This window comes from Natator depressus, chromosome 1, assembly GCF_965152275.1.
Source record: "Natator depressus isolate rNatDep1 chromosome 1, rNatDep2.hap1, whole genome shotgun sequence".
NCBI lineage: Eukaryota > Metazoa > Chordata > Testudines > Cheloniidae > Natator > Natator depressus.
The window spans coordinates 56,774,733-56,794,809 of NC_134234.1; the positions used below are offsets into that span (position 1 = coordinate 56,774,733).

General features: G+C 45.4%; 1 protein-coding gene and 1 long non-coding RNA gene across 4 annotated transcripts in view; one reads left to right on the forward strand and one right to left on the reverse strand.

Annotated features, from left to right (window-relative positions):
* On the reverse strand, positions 1 to 7,758 carry TRIM13 (tripartite motif containing 13). 2 transcript variants are annotated; one of them, XM_074960465.1, is made up of 2 exons: positions 7,632 to 7,758; positions 1 to 1,238 (listed from the first exon to the last, which is right to left on the reverse strand). In XM_074960465.1, the coding sequence occupies exon 2, from the start codon at positions 1,230 to 1,232 to the stop codon at positions 3 to 5; it is 1,230 nt and encodes a 409-aa protein (XP_074816566.1). In that variant the 5' UTR covers positions 1,233 to 1,238; positions 7,632 to 7,758; the 3' UTR covers positions 1 to 2. The 2 variants fall into 2 exon arrangements, with proteins under 2 accessions (XP_074816566.1, XP_074816576.1); XM_074960475.1 differs by having other exon boundaries at positions 7,636 to 7,730.
* The window catches only part of LOC141991989 (uncharacterized), a 22,550-nt gene continuing 10,187 nt past the window's right edge, over positions 7,715 to 20,077 (forward strand). For both annotated transcript variants that reach the window (XR_012640509.1, XR_012640510.1), the window contains exon 1: positions 7,715 to 8,409. This is a non-coding gene — a long non-coding RNA (uncharacterized LOC141991989). The remainder of the gene's footprint in view (positions 8,410 to 20,077) is intronic.

The window sequence follows — 20,077 nt, forward strand, 5'->3', positions numbered from 1 at the left end:
CATTATAAGAGTTTATATTTGCACACAAATTGTGCAACATTATCCAATACCACTAGTGTATAATTTTTGCACTTTTCACTTAGAAGTGAAGCTCCATCTGTCATTTGCTCCCAGTAAAACACGGCATGGTCAGCTATCTCCGCAGTGTCTGCCAGATAGGATGAGCCAATTGTAAAAAGTTGAGTTTTCCAGCACTGAAGATTGTCAAAGACAGATTCCACAAAGGTCATTCTGGCGGCTGCAAGGATAAATAAGCAAATCAGAGAAGTCACTACAAATTTATGTGACAAGACTGAGGGAATCTTGAAATTAAGCATGCTGTTTTCCTGAGGCAAAGAAAGCTTGTCCACGTCTACTAGTTTTATACCATTCCACTGGCTGGTATCAAAGTTCTTTATTGTGGGATTAATGTCTACATTGGAACAAGGCAGAGGGGTTTCCTTGATCACTTTGATTTTTTCCCTGAACTCCTGCATCTGTTGCAGAAATATAATGGGCTCAGACACATCCTTAAAGTCTTCTGCAATGTTAAAAGCCATTCGTTGCTCTTGTAGAATTGTGTTCAGTTTATTGATTTCTGGGTCATAGGCCTGCATCACTGCAAGCTTCATGGTCTCAAAGTCAGACAGAATCTCATTTCTTTTCTGCTCCAGTGTGTGCTGCAGCTTCTCAAAGAACTCTTTCACTTTGTCTGAATCCTTTGTCAGCATCTGCAGTGCTTTCCTCTTGCTTGTTTCCAAGGTGTCTAGCCGAGAGAGTGCATCCCCACAACGCCACGTTTCAAAGCCCTGAAACAGGGTTTCAAAAGCACACTTCTCCTGTGAATAGGCATCTTCAATGGAGCAAAATACATGCTTTGTGTGGTCACCTCGAGTGGCACAGACACCACATATCAGCTGCATATCTGTCCGGCAGAAAATGTTGAGGGGCTGCCCACTGTGCACCTTACATATAGGCATTTTGGGAGTTACTTTTATTTTGTTATACTTCTCCACAATACCTTTCAGGGAGTAGTTGACTTGTAAATTGTTGATTCCTGAAACAGGAGTTTCTTTACGGCAGGTAGGACACTTGAAAATGGGGGGTGGTCTCCAAACCACACTGCGGACATTTCCCTCTAGGATCCCCTCCAAACACTTCTTGCAAAAGTTGTGAGAACAAGGTAAAACCCGAGGTTCTTCAAACAAGCCACAACAAATGGGACAGGTGAGGTCTTCCTCTAAGAGCTCCATCACATCCTACGGAAAGGAGAGGGAAAAAATATTTGAGGGACTTTTTAAGAACTATTTCCATCCCACCATCATTAGTCAAATGGGGAAGAAGTTACAGTAAACCATGCCAAGAGTAACTTCCATTCGAGATAAGCTTAGTATAGCTTGCCCTGGCTCAGTGACAGAACGCTTTTTTTGCCCAAGGAGTTTCAAAGTGGGTCTCAGCTGGGCTGTTATGCATGTTGCACACACTATCAGATCAGCCACTAATTGCTTAAGTCTGTTCTAGTATCAGATCGTCAGACAAAAGTTGCTCAATGTCAAGACAAAATCAGTTTCACAGTCTTGGCATAAACACTGAAAAGGAATGTTAGCTAAACCTGACAATGATCTTTAATATCTGCTGAAAATGATTTGAGTACTAATTCAAAACTTAAGTCTTATTGCAGTAATGCAATATTCAGATATTGATTTGATCTGTTTTGTGAAATTTCAATATGGCAGACAATGTTAAAATTGAACCAGAAAGTTACATTTCACTTCCCCAACTCCTACAGAACCTGCTTTTAAAAAAACCTGTCATTTTTGTGTGCGCGCGTGCAGGGAAGCAATATTGAAGGTGACTTACAGAGTAAAGCGTCAGAATGTCCCCAGTTTTAGAAGCGTTTGTTAAATGCCCCCTCTCCTCAGCCTAAAGCCAAAGGCCAGTCAGCATTTGTTTAAACTTAGTTTAAGAAGTTCGGGTGCAGGGAAGAAAAATGTGTGAATGCCCTTTACGTTGCTATTGGGGTATTCAGCACAAAGTTGAAATATTGTAAGAACATGGAGGTAACTCTTAAAAACCACTGCCATAAAAATAATTTATAATCTACTTTTGATTACATAATCTGTATTTCCAGATCCAATGTCTCAATATCTGTTTAAATTATGGCAATTTCTTTTTCTTTTCTTTCTTTTTTTTGGGGGTGGGGGGTGGGGGGCTAAGAAATTAGGATTTATCAAAAGAAAAATGAAAAGGAGGACTTGTGGCACCTTAGAGACTAACCAATTTATTTGAGCATGAGCTTTCGTGAGCTACAGCTCACTTCATCTGTTACTCTGAAACCTGTCAAAAGAAAAATGTGAGACTTATCTTGTATTGCAGTAGCCCCTAAATGCCCCAATCAGGGATCAGGCCCATTATGCTAAGCACCTAATTTATGTAACAGAAACCAATTCTCTGGTGCAGAGATCTTACAGTCTTAGCATACGAAATGAGAAAGCAGGTGGATACTTACAGGGGGAAAAAGTTAGAATTGATATTTCCCAGACCTGCAGACTCGATTAGTTTGGTGATGGAAGGTAAAAATACTTTGTGAGAACTAAAGGACACAACAATTTTCCCATGCTTAGCAGTATATTACCAAAGCGGCTGAGCAGTAAGTTCTCCTCAATTCTCATGGTGCTATCACACATAGTAGCAGACCATTAAGAAAGGAAGGAAACTGGTTAAAAAAAAAAAATAGTCGGGAAGAACCATTCAGAGGGAGGTCGAGGATACCAGTGGATACATGGAAGGCAGAAAAATCAAGAGAGACTGCACTGGGAGAAGAGGAAGGTTTGGGATGCAGTTTGGTATGATCAAAAGAAAGCTTTCACCACAAGTAGATAGATATTGGCTGCAACAAAAGAAAGAAGAATTCTTCAGAGGATACAATCAACCCCCAAATTCATTTCTCCAATTACTAGAGAAGTTTGCATGGATAAGCAGGGCTTGAAAAATTTACTAGACTTCTACTCAGCCAGAAGACTAAGCCTACTAACCAAAAGTCAGTCACCTCAAAGTAGGGTTGCCAGGTGTCCAATTTTCGACTGGAACGCCCGGATGAAAAGGGACCCTGGCAGCTCCAGTCGGCACAGCCGAATGGGTCATTAAAAGTCCGGTTGGCGGCACAGCGGGGGCCAGGAGCTAAGGCTCCCTACCTGTTCTGGTTTAGTGTGGCTCCCAGAAGCAGCCACCAGGTCCCTTCGGCCCCGAGGCGGCCAGGGAGGCTCCATGCATTGCCCCTGCCCCGAGGGCCGGCTCCACAGCTCCCCCTGGCCAGGAACCGTGACCAAAGGGAGCTGCGGGGGTGGCACCTGCGGGTGTGAGGGCAGAGCGCAGAGCCTCCCTGGCCACCCATGCACCATGGGGCCACAGGAACTTGGCAGCCGCTTCCTGGGAGCCACAGTAAGCACTGCCAGGACCCTGCACCCCAAACCCCCTCCTGCACCCCAATCCCCTGCCCCAGCCCGGAGTCTCCTCCTACACCCCAACTCCCTCCCAGAACCCACACCCCAACCCCCTGCCCCAGCCCTGAGCCCCCTCCTGCACCCCAAACTCCTCATCCCTGGCCCCACCCCAGAGCCCACACCCCCCGCACCCCAACCCCCTGCCCCAGCCCGGTGAAAGTGAGCGAAGGTGGGGGAGAGTGAACGACAGAGGGAAGGGGGATGGAGCAAGCGGAGGGTGAGACCTCAGAGAAGGGGTGGGGCAGCGGCAGGCCCTCGGGGAAGGGGCAGGGCAGGGCAGAGGTGTTCAGTTTTGTAAGATTAGAAAGTTGGCAACCCTATCCCAAAGCCTAGGGGCAAAACCATGGTGAGAAGTCCTGTCCGCACCATTCTCAGCTGCTGGAGTTCCTAATAGAGCATTGTCTCCGGATCTGATTCAGGGACTCTGTTTTCCTACAGGAGTCTTCAGTTATCAGGTTAATTTGAAGTACCTCTCTTATATAATAATGCTAATACTGGCTGTTTATAAAGATACTGAACTGTAACCTACCTTATTTTTGATCTTTCAGGAAGCCATTTATGACTTCTGTGAAAGCATGTGATTTTTAAAAAAAGTAAAATGGGAAGCTATGAGCTTATGTCTCCTCTCTTCCGCAAGTAAATGCCAGTAATATTAACATTAGAAATCTAGAAGTGCTCACAAGACAGAGAGGGATATGTCTATACCAAATTGTGAACTCCAGTTTGTATTACAATCTTCATTTTGGATTAAACATCCATTTTATATTAATGGCTTGGCCCCTAGTTAAAAACTGTGTCTGAGAAGCCATCACAGAGCAACTAAGGGCCATCAGATTTGACTGTCTCAACTTCTTGCCCATCACCATGCAACAATGGACTGTCACAGAAGCCGGATGGGAAGAAGGGGCTGGAATTTCCAAGCTAGAGCGTATGGGTAAGAAGGAAGGCCATCCACTGCCACATGGCAGAAGACTGGGCTGAAGAGAAAGAAAGTGGGAGGGACTCTGCCTTGCCTGCAAGGCTGACCATTCCTCAGACTCACAGAAGAAATGAGATCAGACTAAGGGGGTGAGGAGTGCATCTCAGGGCTCTTATTTTTCAAAATTATGCAACTCTAGTACTTTCTGGAAAGGAACAGCAACCCTGGTTAAGAAATTCCTTTGCAAAGCCTGTATTCCACGCTTACCTGCCATGCCATCCCTGAAGAGGTTAATAAATAAAGGTTTCAGAGTAGCAGTCGTGTTAGTCTGCATTCGCAAAAAGAAAAGGAGTACTAGTGGTTAGTCTCTAAGGTGCCACTAGTACTCCTTTTCTTTTTGAGGTTAATAAAGAAGCTCAGAGCACCAGCAGTAAAGTGGAACTGTGAGCGTGGGAGTAAAAGCAACCAGAAACTCAGAAGGGCTGAGGCACTGGGGTCTAAGACTCTGTCTACACTGGCAACTGAACCACAAAACTCGTGTCTTTCAGAGGTGTTAATCCCCTGAAAGACAGAAGTTTTGCTGCGACAACTGACAGCATGAACAGCGTGTTGTCGGCAGGAGTGCTCTCCTGCCAACAACGCAAGCCCTGCTCGTTGGGGGTGGAAGTTTTTTGTTGGCAGGAGAGCCGACAAACAGCAACTACACTGCGCGACTTTAGCAGCACGGCTGTAGCAACACATCTATGTCACTAAAAGCTGTGTAGTGTAGAAATAGCTTAAGGCAGCCAGGCTGCAGAGCCCCACGCCCCAAGAAAGGGTGTCAGTGATAGGATCTACACCTCGGGTTTGCCTTAGAGATCCAGATCTAGGAACAGTGACCCACCTCTGCTTAGACCCAGAGGCTTAGAAGCACGTGAGATCCAGTGGTTGGGTCCACTTACAACAGATTAACACTCAACTAGAGAGGGGGACTAGACCAGTTGGAACTTGTTCAAAATTTGAGTCCCCTACTTATTTGGAACAGACTGATCTGAGAATCAGCTGTTTTTCCTTAAGTAAGCTAGAAGCTGTTCCTCATGGGAGCTATTCGATCTCTCTAGCTTCCAAATCTAAAAGATGTCAGCTACAGAACAAAGCAGACTTTTGGCTTTCCAGTCACAGTGAAGATGTGCAAAACAAGGCAAAGTATAAACACAAAACAAATGGTCTAATTCCTCATCCCAAATATGCTCTCAGATGAAAACAGGAACAAGTTAATCTAGTCCATTTCTAGGATGCAGATGGTGGCTTATCAGATAGTAGCAGGAAACAAGGTAAGGTGAAAGATGAGGCAATGAAGGCTAGGCTTAACCCAACTCAGTACAGCATCCAAGTTTCCACTACTTATTTCAAAACTAGATTTCTCCAAACAAGAAAATTTTCGTTGATAACTAAATTCATGTCATGGCAAGTCTGAATTTTAAAGAAAAAGATGCCTGAGTTTCTTGAGCCTCAGAACAGACATTTTTAAACACCTGAGTTCCCGGCACAAAGCTCAGGCAGTTGAAAGGTAACTGAACTAAGGTGGCCAAACTTTAAATAAGAAGATTAGTTTACAGCCAAAATTCTTAATACATAGGATCAGTCCAAAAGATTAAGCTTTTAGAAAGCTGTAAGTGCCTAAAACTAAGGGTTTATTATGAAGTGCTTTAAAAAAAATAAGTATACAGCTTTGCTACCACAGCATCATAATCCACAGAACAGACATGACATTACTCACTCAGTATTTCAATCTTTACCTGCTTCTAGGATAACAGTATACAGAGTTACTCTATGCTACTCAAAGAAACTGATGAGGTTAACAGGAGGAGGAAGGCTGTAACTTCTTAAAAATTGTTGTTTCCCCCATACATTGCTTTCCAAAGTAACCAGTCTTCTCCTTGACTTGCTGAGAGGCTTGAGACAAACTAAAGATTCCACAGCATCCAGTACACCGGTTTTTAACTTAAAGTAAGGATTTCCCATTCCTTTTTCCAAAGAGGGACACAGATCTGAGAAAGGAAGGCCAATAAAGCCAGCAAATCCTGACCTTTGAGGAGTTTGTCCCATAATCACCATAACTTGGAATCTGTTAACTATTTAGTTCCTTCAACTCTTATTTGATCGTTCTAACTAAGGAAATTGAATTGATACCACATTTCAGAATGAAGCTATCTACAGTACACCCTCATTATAATGAGCCTGTCAGGATCCAAGCCTTTTGTTCATTATAGCCAGGGGTTTGTTATAACGAAAAGACAATCAAAACGACACAGTGGCGCAGCTCCGAGCTGTAGTTGTGCACATGTGTGCAACACCCCCCCCAATTTTTTTAAACCACACACAGTACTGTACTGTAGTTGGGATTCAGCTTCAGTATTGACAAAGGTTCATTATAATGAAGCGTGTTATTGCAAGGGTGTACTGTATTTCTACAGGTGGACTATAGAAGCATGTTACCCAATAATCTTTTAAGTTTAGGAGTCAAAGCTTCTACCATGGTGAAGAAAAGCCAGTATGGTAATAGCAGAATGAGGCGTAGGGATTTCAGATGAAATTCTTTCAATCCACAAAGAGGGAAGTTAACAACAAATTAATGTTGTACCTCAAGTGAATATTAACCAACAAGATGAGAGAAATCAATTATTTTTAGTGCACCAAAGAAAAAGGAGAGGAACCAATTTGAGCGCATTGAACCAGTTCTAGAGATGGGGATGAATCTGAACTCTAGGATCCGGATTCCAACCCCCACTCCACTACAAAATTTGCAAGTGCTCAGATCTTGCGTCTGAAGCCATTAGATAAAACCAGCTCTCCGCCACCGCACAGTCTGGGGGCGGTATCCAGGCCCTTCCACGGCACGGTGGAGGAGCTGGGGAGACCAGGGCGTTAAGCGATTGCTACAGCTTAGCCCCGCTCACGGTAGCGCTACGCGGCCTGTGCTGCTACTGGGTGTCTGCAGCAGCCTCCCCGGGGCCCGTCCCTCCCAGGGGGCCGCGCACCGCCCGGGGAGAGGCAGCCCCCTGCCAGCGGCCGCGGTTCTCGGGCAGGGCGAGCGCGTCTCCGCTCTTCCCCTGGGAGGTTCCCGGGGGGCGCAGCCTGTGCCCCGCGCTGGGAGCCCCGCCGCCCGCCCGGCCTCGAGGACCCACCCCCTCCGGGGCAGGCGGGGACCGCCGCCCTCCGAGCCCCGTGCAAGCCCGGGGAGGCCTCACCTACGGGTCCGCCGCCGGGCCGGGCGCAAGGCGCGGCTGGAGCCCGCCGCTTGGCGTAGCCGGACACTCGTGCGGCTGAGGCTGGGCCCAGCGCAGGCAGCAGGCGCCTCCCCCCTCCACGAGCAGCGGGAAGGCGGGGCAAGGGCCCGGCTTTGTACCTCCCCGCCCGTGGCCTTGTCCTGCCGCTGCTGGGGAAGGAGCCGGGCTCGCTTCGCCTGTCCGCCGAGCAGAGCAGAGCCCGCGTGGGCCCGGGCGCGGGTGGCGGAGGGGGTCTGTGCCTGTGGCCGCTGCCGGGCTACATGTGGCCTGCGCACGTTGCGCCGGGTTCAGGGTGGTCCCCGTGACTGACTTGGGATTGGGAAGGCTGGGTTGACACAGGCCGGGGCCCTGCGTCCTCTTCACAGAAACCCGCCCCCCGCGAGTCCAGGGGCCTGGGGCGAGTCATTTGGCCTTGAGCGCACTGGGGAAAGGTGTAAACCATCTGCCCTGGGGGAGGGGAGAATCAGCCCTACTGTGGAGCAGGCATTGGTGTGTGGGTCTGTGTGTACCACAGTGTCAAGTGCGATGGGAGGTTAGCAAAGCTTTCTCAACGCTCCCAAAAAGAAAAGGAGGACTTGTGGCACGTTAGAGACTAACAAATGTATTTGAGCATAAGCTTCGGTGAGCTACAGCTCACTTCATCGGATGCATGCAGTGGAAAATACAGTGGGGAGATTTATATACACAGAGAACATGAAACAATGGGTGTTACCATACACGCTGTAAGAAGAGTGATCAGGTAAGGTGCGCTATTACCAGCAGGGGACAGGACGGGATGGGGACACCTTTTGTAGTGATAATCAAGGTGGGCCATTTCCAGCAGTTGACAAGAACGTCTGAGGAACAGCGGGGGGGGGGGGGGGGAGGGAATAAACATGGGGAAATAGTTTTACCTGTTGTAATGGCACATCCACTCCCAGTCTTTATTCAAGCCTAAGTTAATTGTAACCAGTTTGCAAATTAATTCCAATTCTGCAGTCTCTCGTTGGAGTTTGTTTTTGAAGTTTTTTTGTTGAAGAATTGCCACTTTTAGGTCTGTAATCGAGTGACCAAAGAGATTGAAGTGTTCTCTGACTGGTTTTTGAATGTTATAATTCTTGACGTCGGATTTGTGTCCATTTATTCTTTTACGTAGAGACTGTCCGGTTTGACCAATGTACATGGCAGAGGGGCATTGCTGGCACATGATGGCATATATCACATTGGTAGATGCGCAGGTGAACGAGCCTCTGATAGTGTGGGTGATGTGATTAGGCGCTATGATGGTGTCCCCTGAATAGATATGTGGGCACAGTTGGCAACGGGCTTTGTTGCAAGGATAGGTTCCTGGGTTAGTGGTTCTGCTGTGTGGTTCCTGGTGAGTATTTGCTTCAGGTTGGGGGCTGTCTGTAAGCAAGGACTGGCCTGTCTCCCAAGATCTGTGAGAGTGATGGGTCGTCCTTCAGGATAGGTTGTTGATCCTTGATGATGCGTTGGAGAGGTTTTAGTTGGGGCTGAAGGTGATAGCTAGTGGCGTTCTGTTATTTTCTTTGTTGGGCCTGTCCTGTAGTAGGTGACTTCTGGGCACTCTTCTGGCTCTGTCAATCTGTTTCTTCACTTCAGCAGGTGGGTATTGTAGTTGTAAGAACGTTTGATAGAGATCTTGTAGGTGTTTGTCTCTGTCTGAGGGGTTGGAGCAAATGCGGTTGTATTGTAGAGCTTGGCTGTAGACAACAGATCGTGTGGTGTGGTCTGGATGAAAGCTGGAGGCATGTAGGTAAGCATAGCTGTCAGTAGGTTTCCGCTATAGGGTGATGTTTATGTGACCATCGCTTATTAGCACCGTAGTGTCCAGGAAGTGGATTTCTTGTGTGGACTGGTCCAGGCTGAGGTTGATGGTGGGATGGAAATTGTTGAAATCATGGTGGAATTCCTCAAGGGCTTCTTTTCCATGGGTCCAGATGATGAAGATGTCATCAATGTAGTGCAAGTAGAGTAGGGGTATTAGGGGACGAGAGCTGAGGGAGCGTTGTTCTAAGTCAGCCATAAAAATGTTGGCATACTGTGGGGCCATGCAGGTACCCATAGCAGTGCCGCTGATTTGAAGGTATACATTGTCCCCATATGTGAAATAGTTATGAGTGAGGACAAAGTCACAAAGTTCAGCCACCAGGTTTGCCGTGACATTATCGGGAATACTGTTCCTGATGGCTTGTAGTCCATCTTTGTGTGGAATGTTGGTGTAGAGGGCTTCTACATCCATAGTGGCTAGGATGGTGTTTTCAGGAAGATCACCGATGGATTGTAGTTTCCCGAAACACTCCCATTGCTCCTAACCACTGTTCAGATGAGCCAGTAGGATTTTTTTAGAAACTTTCCTCAGTGTAGGCATTTAACCTGGCAGTTTCCTCATCTTTTAAACTAGAGTATTGTTGTAAAGCAAAATGTATTAATGAGCAAGTAAGACGAGGTTTTTTAAATACATTTGGAGCAAGAGAAAGACAAAGGTGAACGTAGGTCCTTTACTTGACAGGGAAGGAGAGCCAATAACTGCTGACATCAAGAAAGCTGAGGTGCATAATGCAGATTTTGCTTCAGGTTGCACTAACAGGGTTAGTAATGACCGATACTCAAAATAGGGAAAGAACGGGCTAAAGAATATTTAGATAAGTAAGATGTATTCAAGTCAGCAGGGCCTAACAAAATTCATCTTAGGTTACTTAAGGAACTAGCTAAAGCAATCTCAGAACTGTTAGCAATTTTCTTTGAGAACTCATGGAGGACGTCAGGAGAGGTCCCAGAAGACTGGAGAAGGGCAAACGTAGTACCTATCTTAAAAGGGGGAACAAGGAGGACTCGGCATATGCTAGACCAATACCTGGAAAGATATTGGAACGAATTATTAAAGAATCAATTTATAAGCACTTGGAGGATAATAGAATTATAAGAAATAATCAGCATGGATTTGCCAAGAACAAAGCATACCAAATCATCTTCATTTCCTTCTTTGATAGGACTACTGGCCTAGTGAATGGGGGGCGGAAGTAGATGTGATATAACTTGATTTTCGTAAGGCTTTTGACACATTTCCGCCTGACATTCTTATAAGCAAACTAGGGAAATGTGGTCTAGATTTACTATAAGGTGGCTGTACAACTGGTTGAAAGATTGTACTCAAAGAATAGTTATCAATGGTTTGCTGCCAGATTGGGAGGGAGTATCTATTTGGGTCCCACAGGGGTTGGTCCTGTGTCTGGTACTAGTCAATATTTTCATTAATGACTTGGATAATGCATATAAAATTTGCAGATGACACCACACTGGTAGGGATTGCAAGCACTTTGTAGGACAAGATTTAAAATTCAAATTACCTTGACAAATTACAGAATTGGTCTGAATTCAACAAGATGAAATTCAATAAAGACACGTGCAAAGTACTTCTCGTAGGAAAGAAAAATAAAGTGTACAACTACAAAATGGGGAATAACTGTGTAGGTGGTAGTAGTACTGCTGAAAAGGATCTTGGGATTATAGTGGACCACAAACTGAATATGAGTCATCAGTGTGATGCAGTTGCAGAAAAGGTTTAATATGATTCTGGAGTTTATTAACAGGAGTATTGTATGAAACACACAGGAGGTTATTGTCCTGCTCTACTTGGCACTGGTGAGGCCCCAGCTGGAGTACTGTGTCCAATTCTGGGTGTCACACTTTAGGAAAGATGTGGACAAACTGGAAAAAATCCAGAGGAGACCAACACAAATGTTAATAGGGTTAGAAAACCTGACCTATGAGGAAAGTTAAAAAAACTGGTCTTAAGAAAAAAAGACTGAGAGGGGAACTGATAAGTCTTCCGATATGTTAGGGGCTGTTATAAGAGGAAGGTGATCAATTGTTCTCCATGTAACATAAGAAGTAATGGACTTAATCTGCAGCAGGGGAGATGTAAATTAGATATTAGGAAAAGCTTTCTAACTAGAAGGATAGTTAAGTTCTGGAATAGGCTTCCAAGGGAGGTCGTGGAGTCAGAGGCGATGGAGCCTTCCTAAGAGTGTGAGGGGGAGCGTGAGGCCCTGTCCCTGCCCCTCCTCTTCCCCCTGAGGCCGCGCCCCCAGCGAAGCTGGAAGCTGGAGCCAGGCTGGGGAGCCGGGGCCTCTCCACCTGCCTGGGGTGGAGGGGCTTGAGAGCAGTCCCCAGTCTGTGTCCCTGGGTCCCCCACCCAGGGTAGGTGGAGGGTCCGTGGCTTCCCACAGCTGCTTGCGCCTGGCCTGGGGGTGGGGCCTCAGGGGTCGAAGAGCTGCAGCTGGGCCCAGGGAGCCACGGACCTTCCACCTGCCCTAGGTGGGGAACCCGGGGACAGCGGGCTGCTCTCAAGTCCCTCAGCCCCGGGCAGGTGGAGGGTCCACAGCTCCCTGGGTTCCCGAGGCCACTCTTACCCAGGCCAAGTTCCAGCTTCTGGCCTGGCCATGGGGCGGGGCCTCAGGGGGAAGAGGAGGGGCAGGGGGCCAGGCTCCACACTTTCAAAAGTGGGAGTGCCATGGCCTCTTGCCCACCCTGCCCCAGTTCCAGCACCCCTCCCTGGAGTCCTCATCATTTTAAAAACAAGTTGGACAAACACCTGTCAGGGATGGTCAAGGTTTACTTGGTCCTGCCTCAGCACAGGAGACTGGACTTGATGACTTCTTGAGGTCCCTTCCAGCCCTACTTTTCTATGATAGTGTTTGCAAAGTGCTTTCAGATCCTCCACCGGAAGGTGCTATAGAATGCAAAGCACTGTTAATAAACCTCTCTCTCTTTCTCTCTCTCACACACACACAGAGTTGTAGATGATATTGGATTAATTTATTTAAAATCAATTATTTATTCCTCAGCTTCATGAGTTGACATATCTGATGCCAGTTTTTACATTACTGGAAAAGTATGCCACAGATAAGTTGTGGGGGGGGGGGGGCAACAAGTCTGAAATTAGAACTATTTCCTATTAAGGGTGACATAAGATGGGGTCCTATGATAATTGAAAAACTGTCATATAAAGTTTTTCTAGACCTGGAAGGTCTCACTCATGTTTGCATGAGGAAAACTCCCTCATTTGGGATTCATTTTAAAGACTAAAAAATGTTTCTGTGTGTGTTTCAATGAGACTTTTTAACTCATAGTCCCAGTGCTGCCATCAGATCTAGGCAGAACCCATTTAATGGGGCTTCATATGGACACTAAAGTCCACCCAAATGCAAGACCAAGGCTTTATATATCACTGCTTTTAAATGCTCCTCACTTAAATTGTCACAGCCTGACACAGTTTTCTCAGTACCTACCAGGCTGGATCCAAAGCCCACTGAAATCAGCGGAAAGAATTCCATTGACTGCAATGGGCCTTTAGTTCAGATTCAGCTTTAGATCCTGTGTTGACCCCATCAAGACAGAGATTCTTTTAACTGTGGTCTCACTAAGGATAAAATATTGCAAAGGTTTTTCAAGGCATCTTTCTCCAAACTTTGGATGCCCTTCATTCCTCAGGCTGCACTTGTCCATCACGGGTGTCAATTAATGTTACCCTGTTACTCTGTGTCCCTTTAAGCTTTATTTGGCATTGTCATACACCTAGATATCACAACATTCAGTAACTCCTCACTTAAAGTTGTTCTGGTTAATATTGCTACGTTGTGATCAATTAGGGAACATGCTCGTTTAAAGTTGCTCAATGCTCCCTTACAACGTCATTTGGCAGCCGCCTGCTTTGTCCACTGCTTGCAGGAAGAGCAGCCCGTTGCAGCTAGCTGGTGGGGGCTTGGAACCAGGGTGGACCAGCAGCCCCCCTATCAGCTCCCCACTCCGCGCTCCCCTAAGTTCCCTGTGCAGCAGCCACCCAGCAGGCTATCAACTGCCGGCAGTTCAGCTGTCCCTCCCCCCACTGCCATGTGCTGCTCCTGCCCTCTGCCTTGGAGCTACTCCCCGAGCCTCCTGCTTGCTGTGGGGGGGGGAGGAGGAAAAGGGGGGCTAATGTCAGGGTGTCCCCCTCCCTCCTGCTCCTGCACCCCACTTACCCCATTTTCATACAGCAGGGGAGACACGCGACAAGGCTCAGGACGGAGGGAGGTTCCCAGCAGCAGCAGCGGTCTCAGCTTGATTAACTTAACAAGGCAGTGTACTTAAGAGTGGGGTCAACATACCTAAAGTGGAAAAACACACACCACACACACACACACACACACACACACAGAGTCTGTCTCTGTCTGCCATGCTGTCTTCCCTCCCTCCATTCATGCCTTGTAGCGTGTGAGGCTACATTAACAACGAGTTAACCCTTGAGGGCTCAGCCAATTGCTAGTTCATCATTTAGCAGTAAGGCATTCCCTGGGAAATATCCCACCCTCTGACTTCACCACTGTGTACAGTATTTAATTATATATATATATATATTCTTTCATCTGGCAAAAAAAAAGCATTTCCCTGGAACCTAACCCCCCCATTTACATTAATTCTTATGCAGAAATTCAGTTCGTTTAACATTGTTTCACTTAAAGTCGCATTTTTCAGGAACATAACTACAACATTAAGTGAGGAGTTACTGTATCTGGAAAAGAAGCAATATATTTATTCCCTAAGGGGTAAATCCACACTCCAGCAATCAGCCCAAGTGTCTGAGCTGGATGCTTGGTCCATTCTCGGGGGAAAAGCATACTCCCCCCCCCCCCCAGGAGGAAAGACTAACAAATGACCCATATAAATCTGCGGATCCTCCAGTCGTATTGCCAGCCTGCCCCTAACACACCCTCTGCACTGCCTTGTATTCTATACATGTCCTTATACTGCCCTCATTGCCTTAGAACCTGAGCACCTTCCAGTAGAGCATTAAGTGATATGACTAATACCTGTCATGTGTAGTTTGTTGTTTCTCTTATCCACTCCTCAGGGAAAAGGTTCCCTGCCATGGATACTCCTCTGTGCCCTGTCTTCCAAAACCCTGCCCCATGCTGCACTGCAACCATACTATTTTCATTGTCATGGGGCCCTCCACACCTGCTGAGGTTAGAGCAAGATTTGCTGTTGTATTCAGGTTCATTTTCAACCTGTGGTCTCAAAAAGAAGAGGTTTTACACCCTGTATTTGGTGGTTTCTTCGTAGGGACCAAGGAAGGCATTCACCACTGCACTGTAACCACACTATGCCATATATTCCAGAAACTTGCCATAAGGTCCTCCCAGGGAATACCTTTTCAGTTCAGAAGGCATGCTAGATACATTCGGCAACAAGCAAGCGGCAGCCGGGTATGTGGGAGGTTGGAGGAGAGGAGTTATGGCTGCAGCATTCCTACGCCCCAGCTATTCTCTGGCTGCTGCTTGTTTGCTGCCTGCCAAGTGATGAAAGGCTATTCCCCTTGTAGCTCCAGGCTCAAGCCACTGCTCCTCCATTCCTGCAGCGTACTCGGCCCTGGCATAGGGATGAATATAGCATATAGTTTCAAATCTTTTGGTCTTCTTTGGTGGCTTTTGTCAAATCTAAGAACTGTCACCAGCACTCGCAGTGGTTATGTAGTCTGGGGTTAATTCCTGATGCCCTTTTTCCATCAAGTAGTTTTAGGGTACAGTAGATATTGAACTGGAGGACAGCAGACTAAGCTATTACTGACTAAGGTTATGGCTACAGTACTATAATCACTGTATTCATATGGTGCAAATAAGTTTAACTAGCCATTTCAGGGAGCATCTCCATTTTTTTGGCAGTTTAAAATCTCTAGCAAAATTTAAGCCTTCGCTAATAGAATGGAGAGCAAGCTGCCAGCTGTTACCCTGAAGTGTCAATGCTCCAGGGTGGGGATTGGGTCACTATGCAGACAGATTCAAGGCCTATAGTCCACCCCTCCAAAATGACAAAATACAAGTAGTTCTGCATGAGCTAAATCTGAAGCATGAGCCTCCATTTGCCCGTATTTCTTCCCCCCAAGTTTATTTCTGTGCAGCCAGGAGACACCCCCCCTCTATGTTGCTAGATACTGATGAATGTACTGCTTTGCAAAATATGATGATTAGAGTTTTTAGGATTTCCTAATCTGGTAATTCAAGTCTGTGGCCCAGAAGCAGAAGTGAGAGAGGCGCACATACATTTTAGCTGTATCTGAGATATTTATAGAATTCTGATTTCTAATTTTTTTTCTTAATTCTGCTGAATCAGACTCTGAGTATAGGTTATGGGCTTTTTGCAGCCCAAAAGCTCCTCTGGTGCTGCATAACTAGGGAGGCTCCTCTTGGGCTATACAGCTGAAGTTGCTCCGTATTCCACTCCTACATGGAGGCATCTACATAAAGATAATTTTGGCAAGGTATAGTGATGAGAGTCATAAGAATTATTTTGGTACATCCCCATATGCTCTAATGTAATAGGTGTGTTCTCTCCTGGTAGATTAATTGAACTAGGGAACTCAGCCAGGGCTTATTGAACTGAACATTGCCCCCACCCACCCCGGCACCCAAAAGAACTCACAATCACAGTGGAAAGAGGAGGAGGGAGCCCCACTTTTGGTTGAGGGAGGCCACCAACTATATGATTGGGAGAGAGGGGGCTGGAAGGCAACATTGCCACAGAGAATATTGGTGACCCTTATCCTTTTTTGGAAGGTCCTTCAGATAATTTTCAGTCCATGTAACAGTACTCAGACCCAAACCAATATGAATGTATTCATAAGAACATAAGAATGTCCCTACTGGGTCAGACCAATGGTACATCTAGCTCAGTATCCTGTCTTCTGACAGTGGCCAGTGCCAGGTGCCCCAGAGGAAATGAACAGAACAGGTAATCATCAAGTGATCCATCCCCTGTCGCTCATTCTCAGCTTCTGGCAAACAGGGGCGAGGGACACCATAGCCATTAATGGACCTATCCTTCATGAATTTATCTAGTTCTTTTTTTAACCCTGTTATGCTCTTGGCCTTCACAACATCCTCTGGCAAGGAGTTCCACAGGTTGACTGTGCATTTTGTGAAGAAATACTTCCTTTTGTTTGTTTTAAACCTGATGCCTATTAATTTCATTTGGTGACCCCCTATTCTTGCATTATGAGAAGTAAATAACACTTCCTTATTTACTTTCTCCACACTAGCCATGATTTTATAGACCTCAATCATGTCCACCCTTAGTCATCTCTTTTCCAAGCTGAAAAGTCCCAGTCTTATTAATCTCTCTTCATATGGAAGCTGTTCCATACCCCTAATCATTTTTGTTGCCCTTTTCTGAACCTTTTCCAATTCCAATGTATCTTTTTTGATATGGGGCAACCACATCTGCACACAGTATTCAAGATGTGGGCGTACCGTGGATTTATATAGAGGCAACATGATATTTTCTGTCCTATTATCTATCCCTTTCTTAATTATTCCCAGCATTCTGTTAGCTTTTTTGACTGCCGCTGCACATTGAGTGGATGTTTTCAGAGAACTATCCACAATTACTCCAATCTCTTTCTTCAGTGGTAACAGCTAATTTAGACCCCATCATTTTATATGTATAAAAAGTTGGGATTATGCCTTCCAATGTGCATTACTTTGCATTTATCAACATTAAATTTCATCTGCCATTTTGTTGCCCAGTCACCCAGTTTTGAGAGATCCTTTTGTAGCTCTTCGCAGTCTGCGTGGGTCTTAACTATGTTTAGTAATTTTGTATCATCTGCAAATTTTGCCACCTCACTGTTTACCCCTTTTTCCAGATCATTTATGAATATGCTGAATAGAACTGGTCCCAGAACAGACCCCTGGGGGACGCCACTATTTACCTCTCTTCATTCTAAAAACTGACCATTTATACCTACCCTTTGTTTCCTATCTTTTAACCAGTTACCAGTCCACGAGAGTACCTTCCCTCTTATCTCGTGGCACCTTACTTTGCATACGAGCCTTTGGTGAGGGACCGTGTCAAAGGCTTTCTGAAAATCTAAGTACACTATATCCACTGGATCCCCTTGGTCCACATGCTTGTTGACCCCCTCAAAGAATTCTAGTAGATTGGTGAGGCATGATTTCCCTTTACTAAAACCATGTTGACTCTTCCTCAACAGATTATGTTCATCTATATGTCTGACAATATTGTTCTTTATTATAGTTTCAACCAGTTTGCCCGGTACTGAAGTCAGGCTTACAGGCATGTAATTACAGGCCTGCAATTGCTGGGATCACCTCTGGAGCCCTTTTTAAAAATTGGCGTCACATTAGCTATCCTCCAGTCATCTGGTAGAGAAGCTGATTTAAATGATAGGTTACAGGCTACAGTTAATAGTTCTGCAATTTCACATTTGAGTTCCTTCAGAACTCTTGGGTGAATACCATCTGGTCCTGGTGACTTATTGCTGTTTAATTTATTAATTGTTCCAAAACCTCCTCTAATGATACCTCAATCTGGGATAGTTCCTCAGATCTGTCACCTAAAAAGAATGGCTCGGGTTTGGGAATCTGCCTCACATCCTTCATGAGTGAGATTTCATGAAACACTGCAGCAAAAGCTTTACTAAAATCAATGTACTCTATTTCCTGCATTCTCTTCATTCACTCGTCATTTATTTACTGCAGTCACTTCATTTGTTGGACTCATGGGTCTTCACGTTAAGGATTACTCACATGAGTAAAGCTTGCTGGATTGGACTCCAAATTTGTATTTATATCAAAAGAAGCTATCCAGCTTGTCTGTCCTGCTTTGTTCTGGTCTTCTGATTCTAGAGGGGTGGGAATTCAAAAGGTCTTAGCCTTGACCTAACTCTGCTCCAGTCAAAGTTGATGTTATTCAATGGCAGCAGACTAGATCTAGATGTTCACTGACTTTTCCCCTTAGTATTTGATCCATTATTTTGAGGGAGAATGGGCCTTAAGTTAGACTTACCAGTTTAATCCTGGCTATGTCAATCTTCTTCTCTTTGTTGTGCTTTAGTGCCACATTTGCTTTTCTCTGACTATTTGATGTCTCCCCAGTTCTCCATGGCTTTTAAAAAAATAATTATCAGTGGTTTAATAAATGTATTAGTCCATTTCCTCAACACCTTAGGTGTCATTAATACCCACAAATTTGTAAATGTTCACATTTTCCAAGCGTTCCCTTGACTGTTCTTTATTGATAGCTATTCCTACAAGGTATTCATTACTTTCTAATTCACCAAATCTCCTATCTTTATTTTTTATGTTAAAGAGAGATTTTAACAGCAACTCTCTGACATTTCAGAGTCATCATTGATTTCTTCACTCATTATAAATGAAAATCCTTCTAGTCTAGAATTTTCCCAAATATATTTATAAAAGCCCTTTTTTAGACCACTTAACTCCTTTGGCTGGCATTCATTTTGGCTTTCTGCTGCCCTCAGTCTGGATCCATTTACACAAGCAAAAAGGATTCTATATGGGCAGAACTTCCTTGATGGCATAGAAGTGGGGATTGGCCTTTGTCAGCATTATCTTGTCTTCATTAGGACCTTATGAAATTTCTCTGTGGTTTCTCCACAAGGTCTTCGCGCTGCAAAGTTTTAGGATTGGGAGGGACCTGTGGTCAGGGATTGAGACAGAGGATCAGACACAATATCATTTCCTGATTAGTCCCAGGATTTCAGTGGGGAAATCTGTTAGGAAATCAGTGGTGCTCAAAGCATTATCTCCTGTGGGACTAACAGGAAGGCTGAGCTAATGGCAGTATGACTCCTGCTAGAGCCATTCTCTCAGATGAGAAGGTGGCCAGCAGAGCAGAATGGAGGGCCATCCATCCAAGCAGTGTTGTAGCCCCCATGGAATCACACAACTGAGAACCCTGCTCATTCTCCACTCCCACAATTCCTTCTCACCAGAAGAGATTCTGTTCTGAGAATGCTGTGAAGCCTCAAACTCTCTGGTCCTTTCCTGCAAGCTCCCACATGGGAGGAGCTAATCTGGCACTGTGGCTTTCCTTCTCAAACTTTAACTAAGTCTATATATTTTTGTTGCCTTCCTTTTCTATTTTCAGTACAGTTTGTTTGTTCAATAACCCTGCAACAACATACACATGTATAAACCTTACATACATACATATCTTGTATTTGACAACGGACTTTTTTTACGCACATCTGAACTTTGTTTCCCCCCTGTGGAAAAGGCTATGGGGCTCACTCTAAAAACCTGGCAAATCCTAAGGGATCCACAGGGATATGCAGGAAGCCAGAACCAACCACTCAAAAGCCCTGCACCTCCACACAGGCTCTGGCATCCCCATCTCTGACTCCCCGACAATAAAGCTTCCTAGGAGTCATGCTACCAGAGACTCATTTCTCACAGCTGTCTCCAGGACTCCTGGGAGAAAACTCCAAGGCAGGGTAGTTAATAGACAGACCATGGGCCAAATCAAAACCACCAAATGCTTCTGAACAGACTGCAGAATCTTTTTTATTTTTTATCATCATCATCATTATTTTTGTATTATTTTCT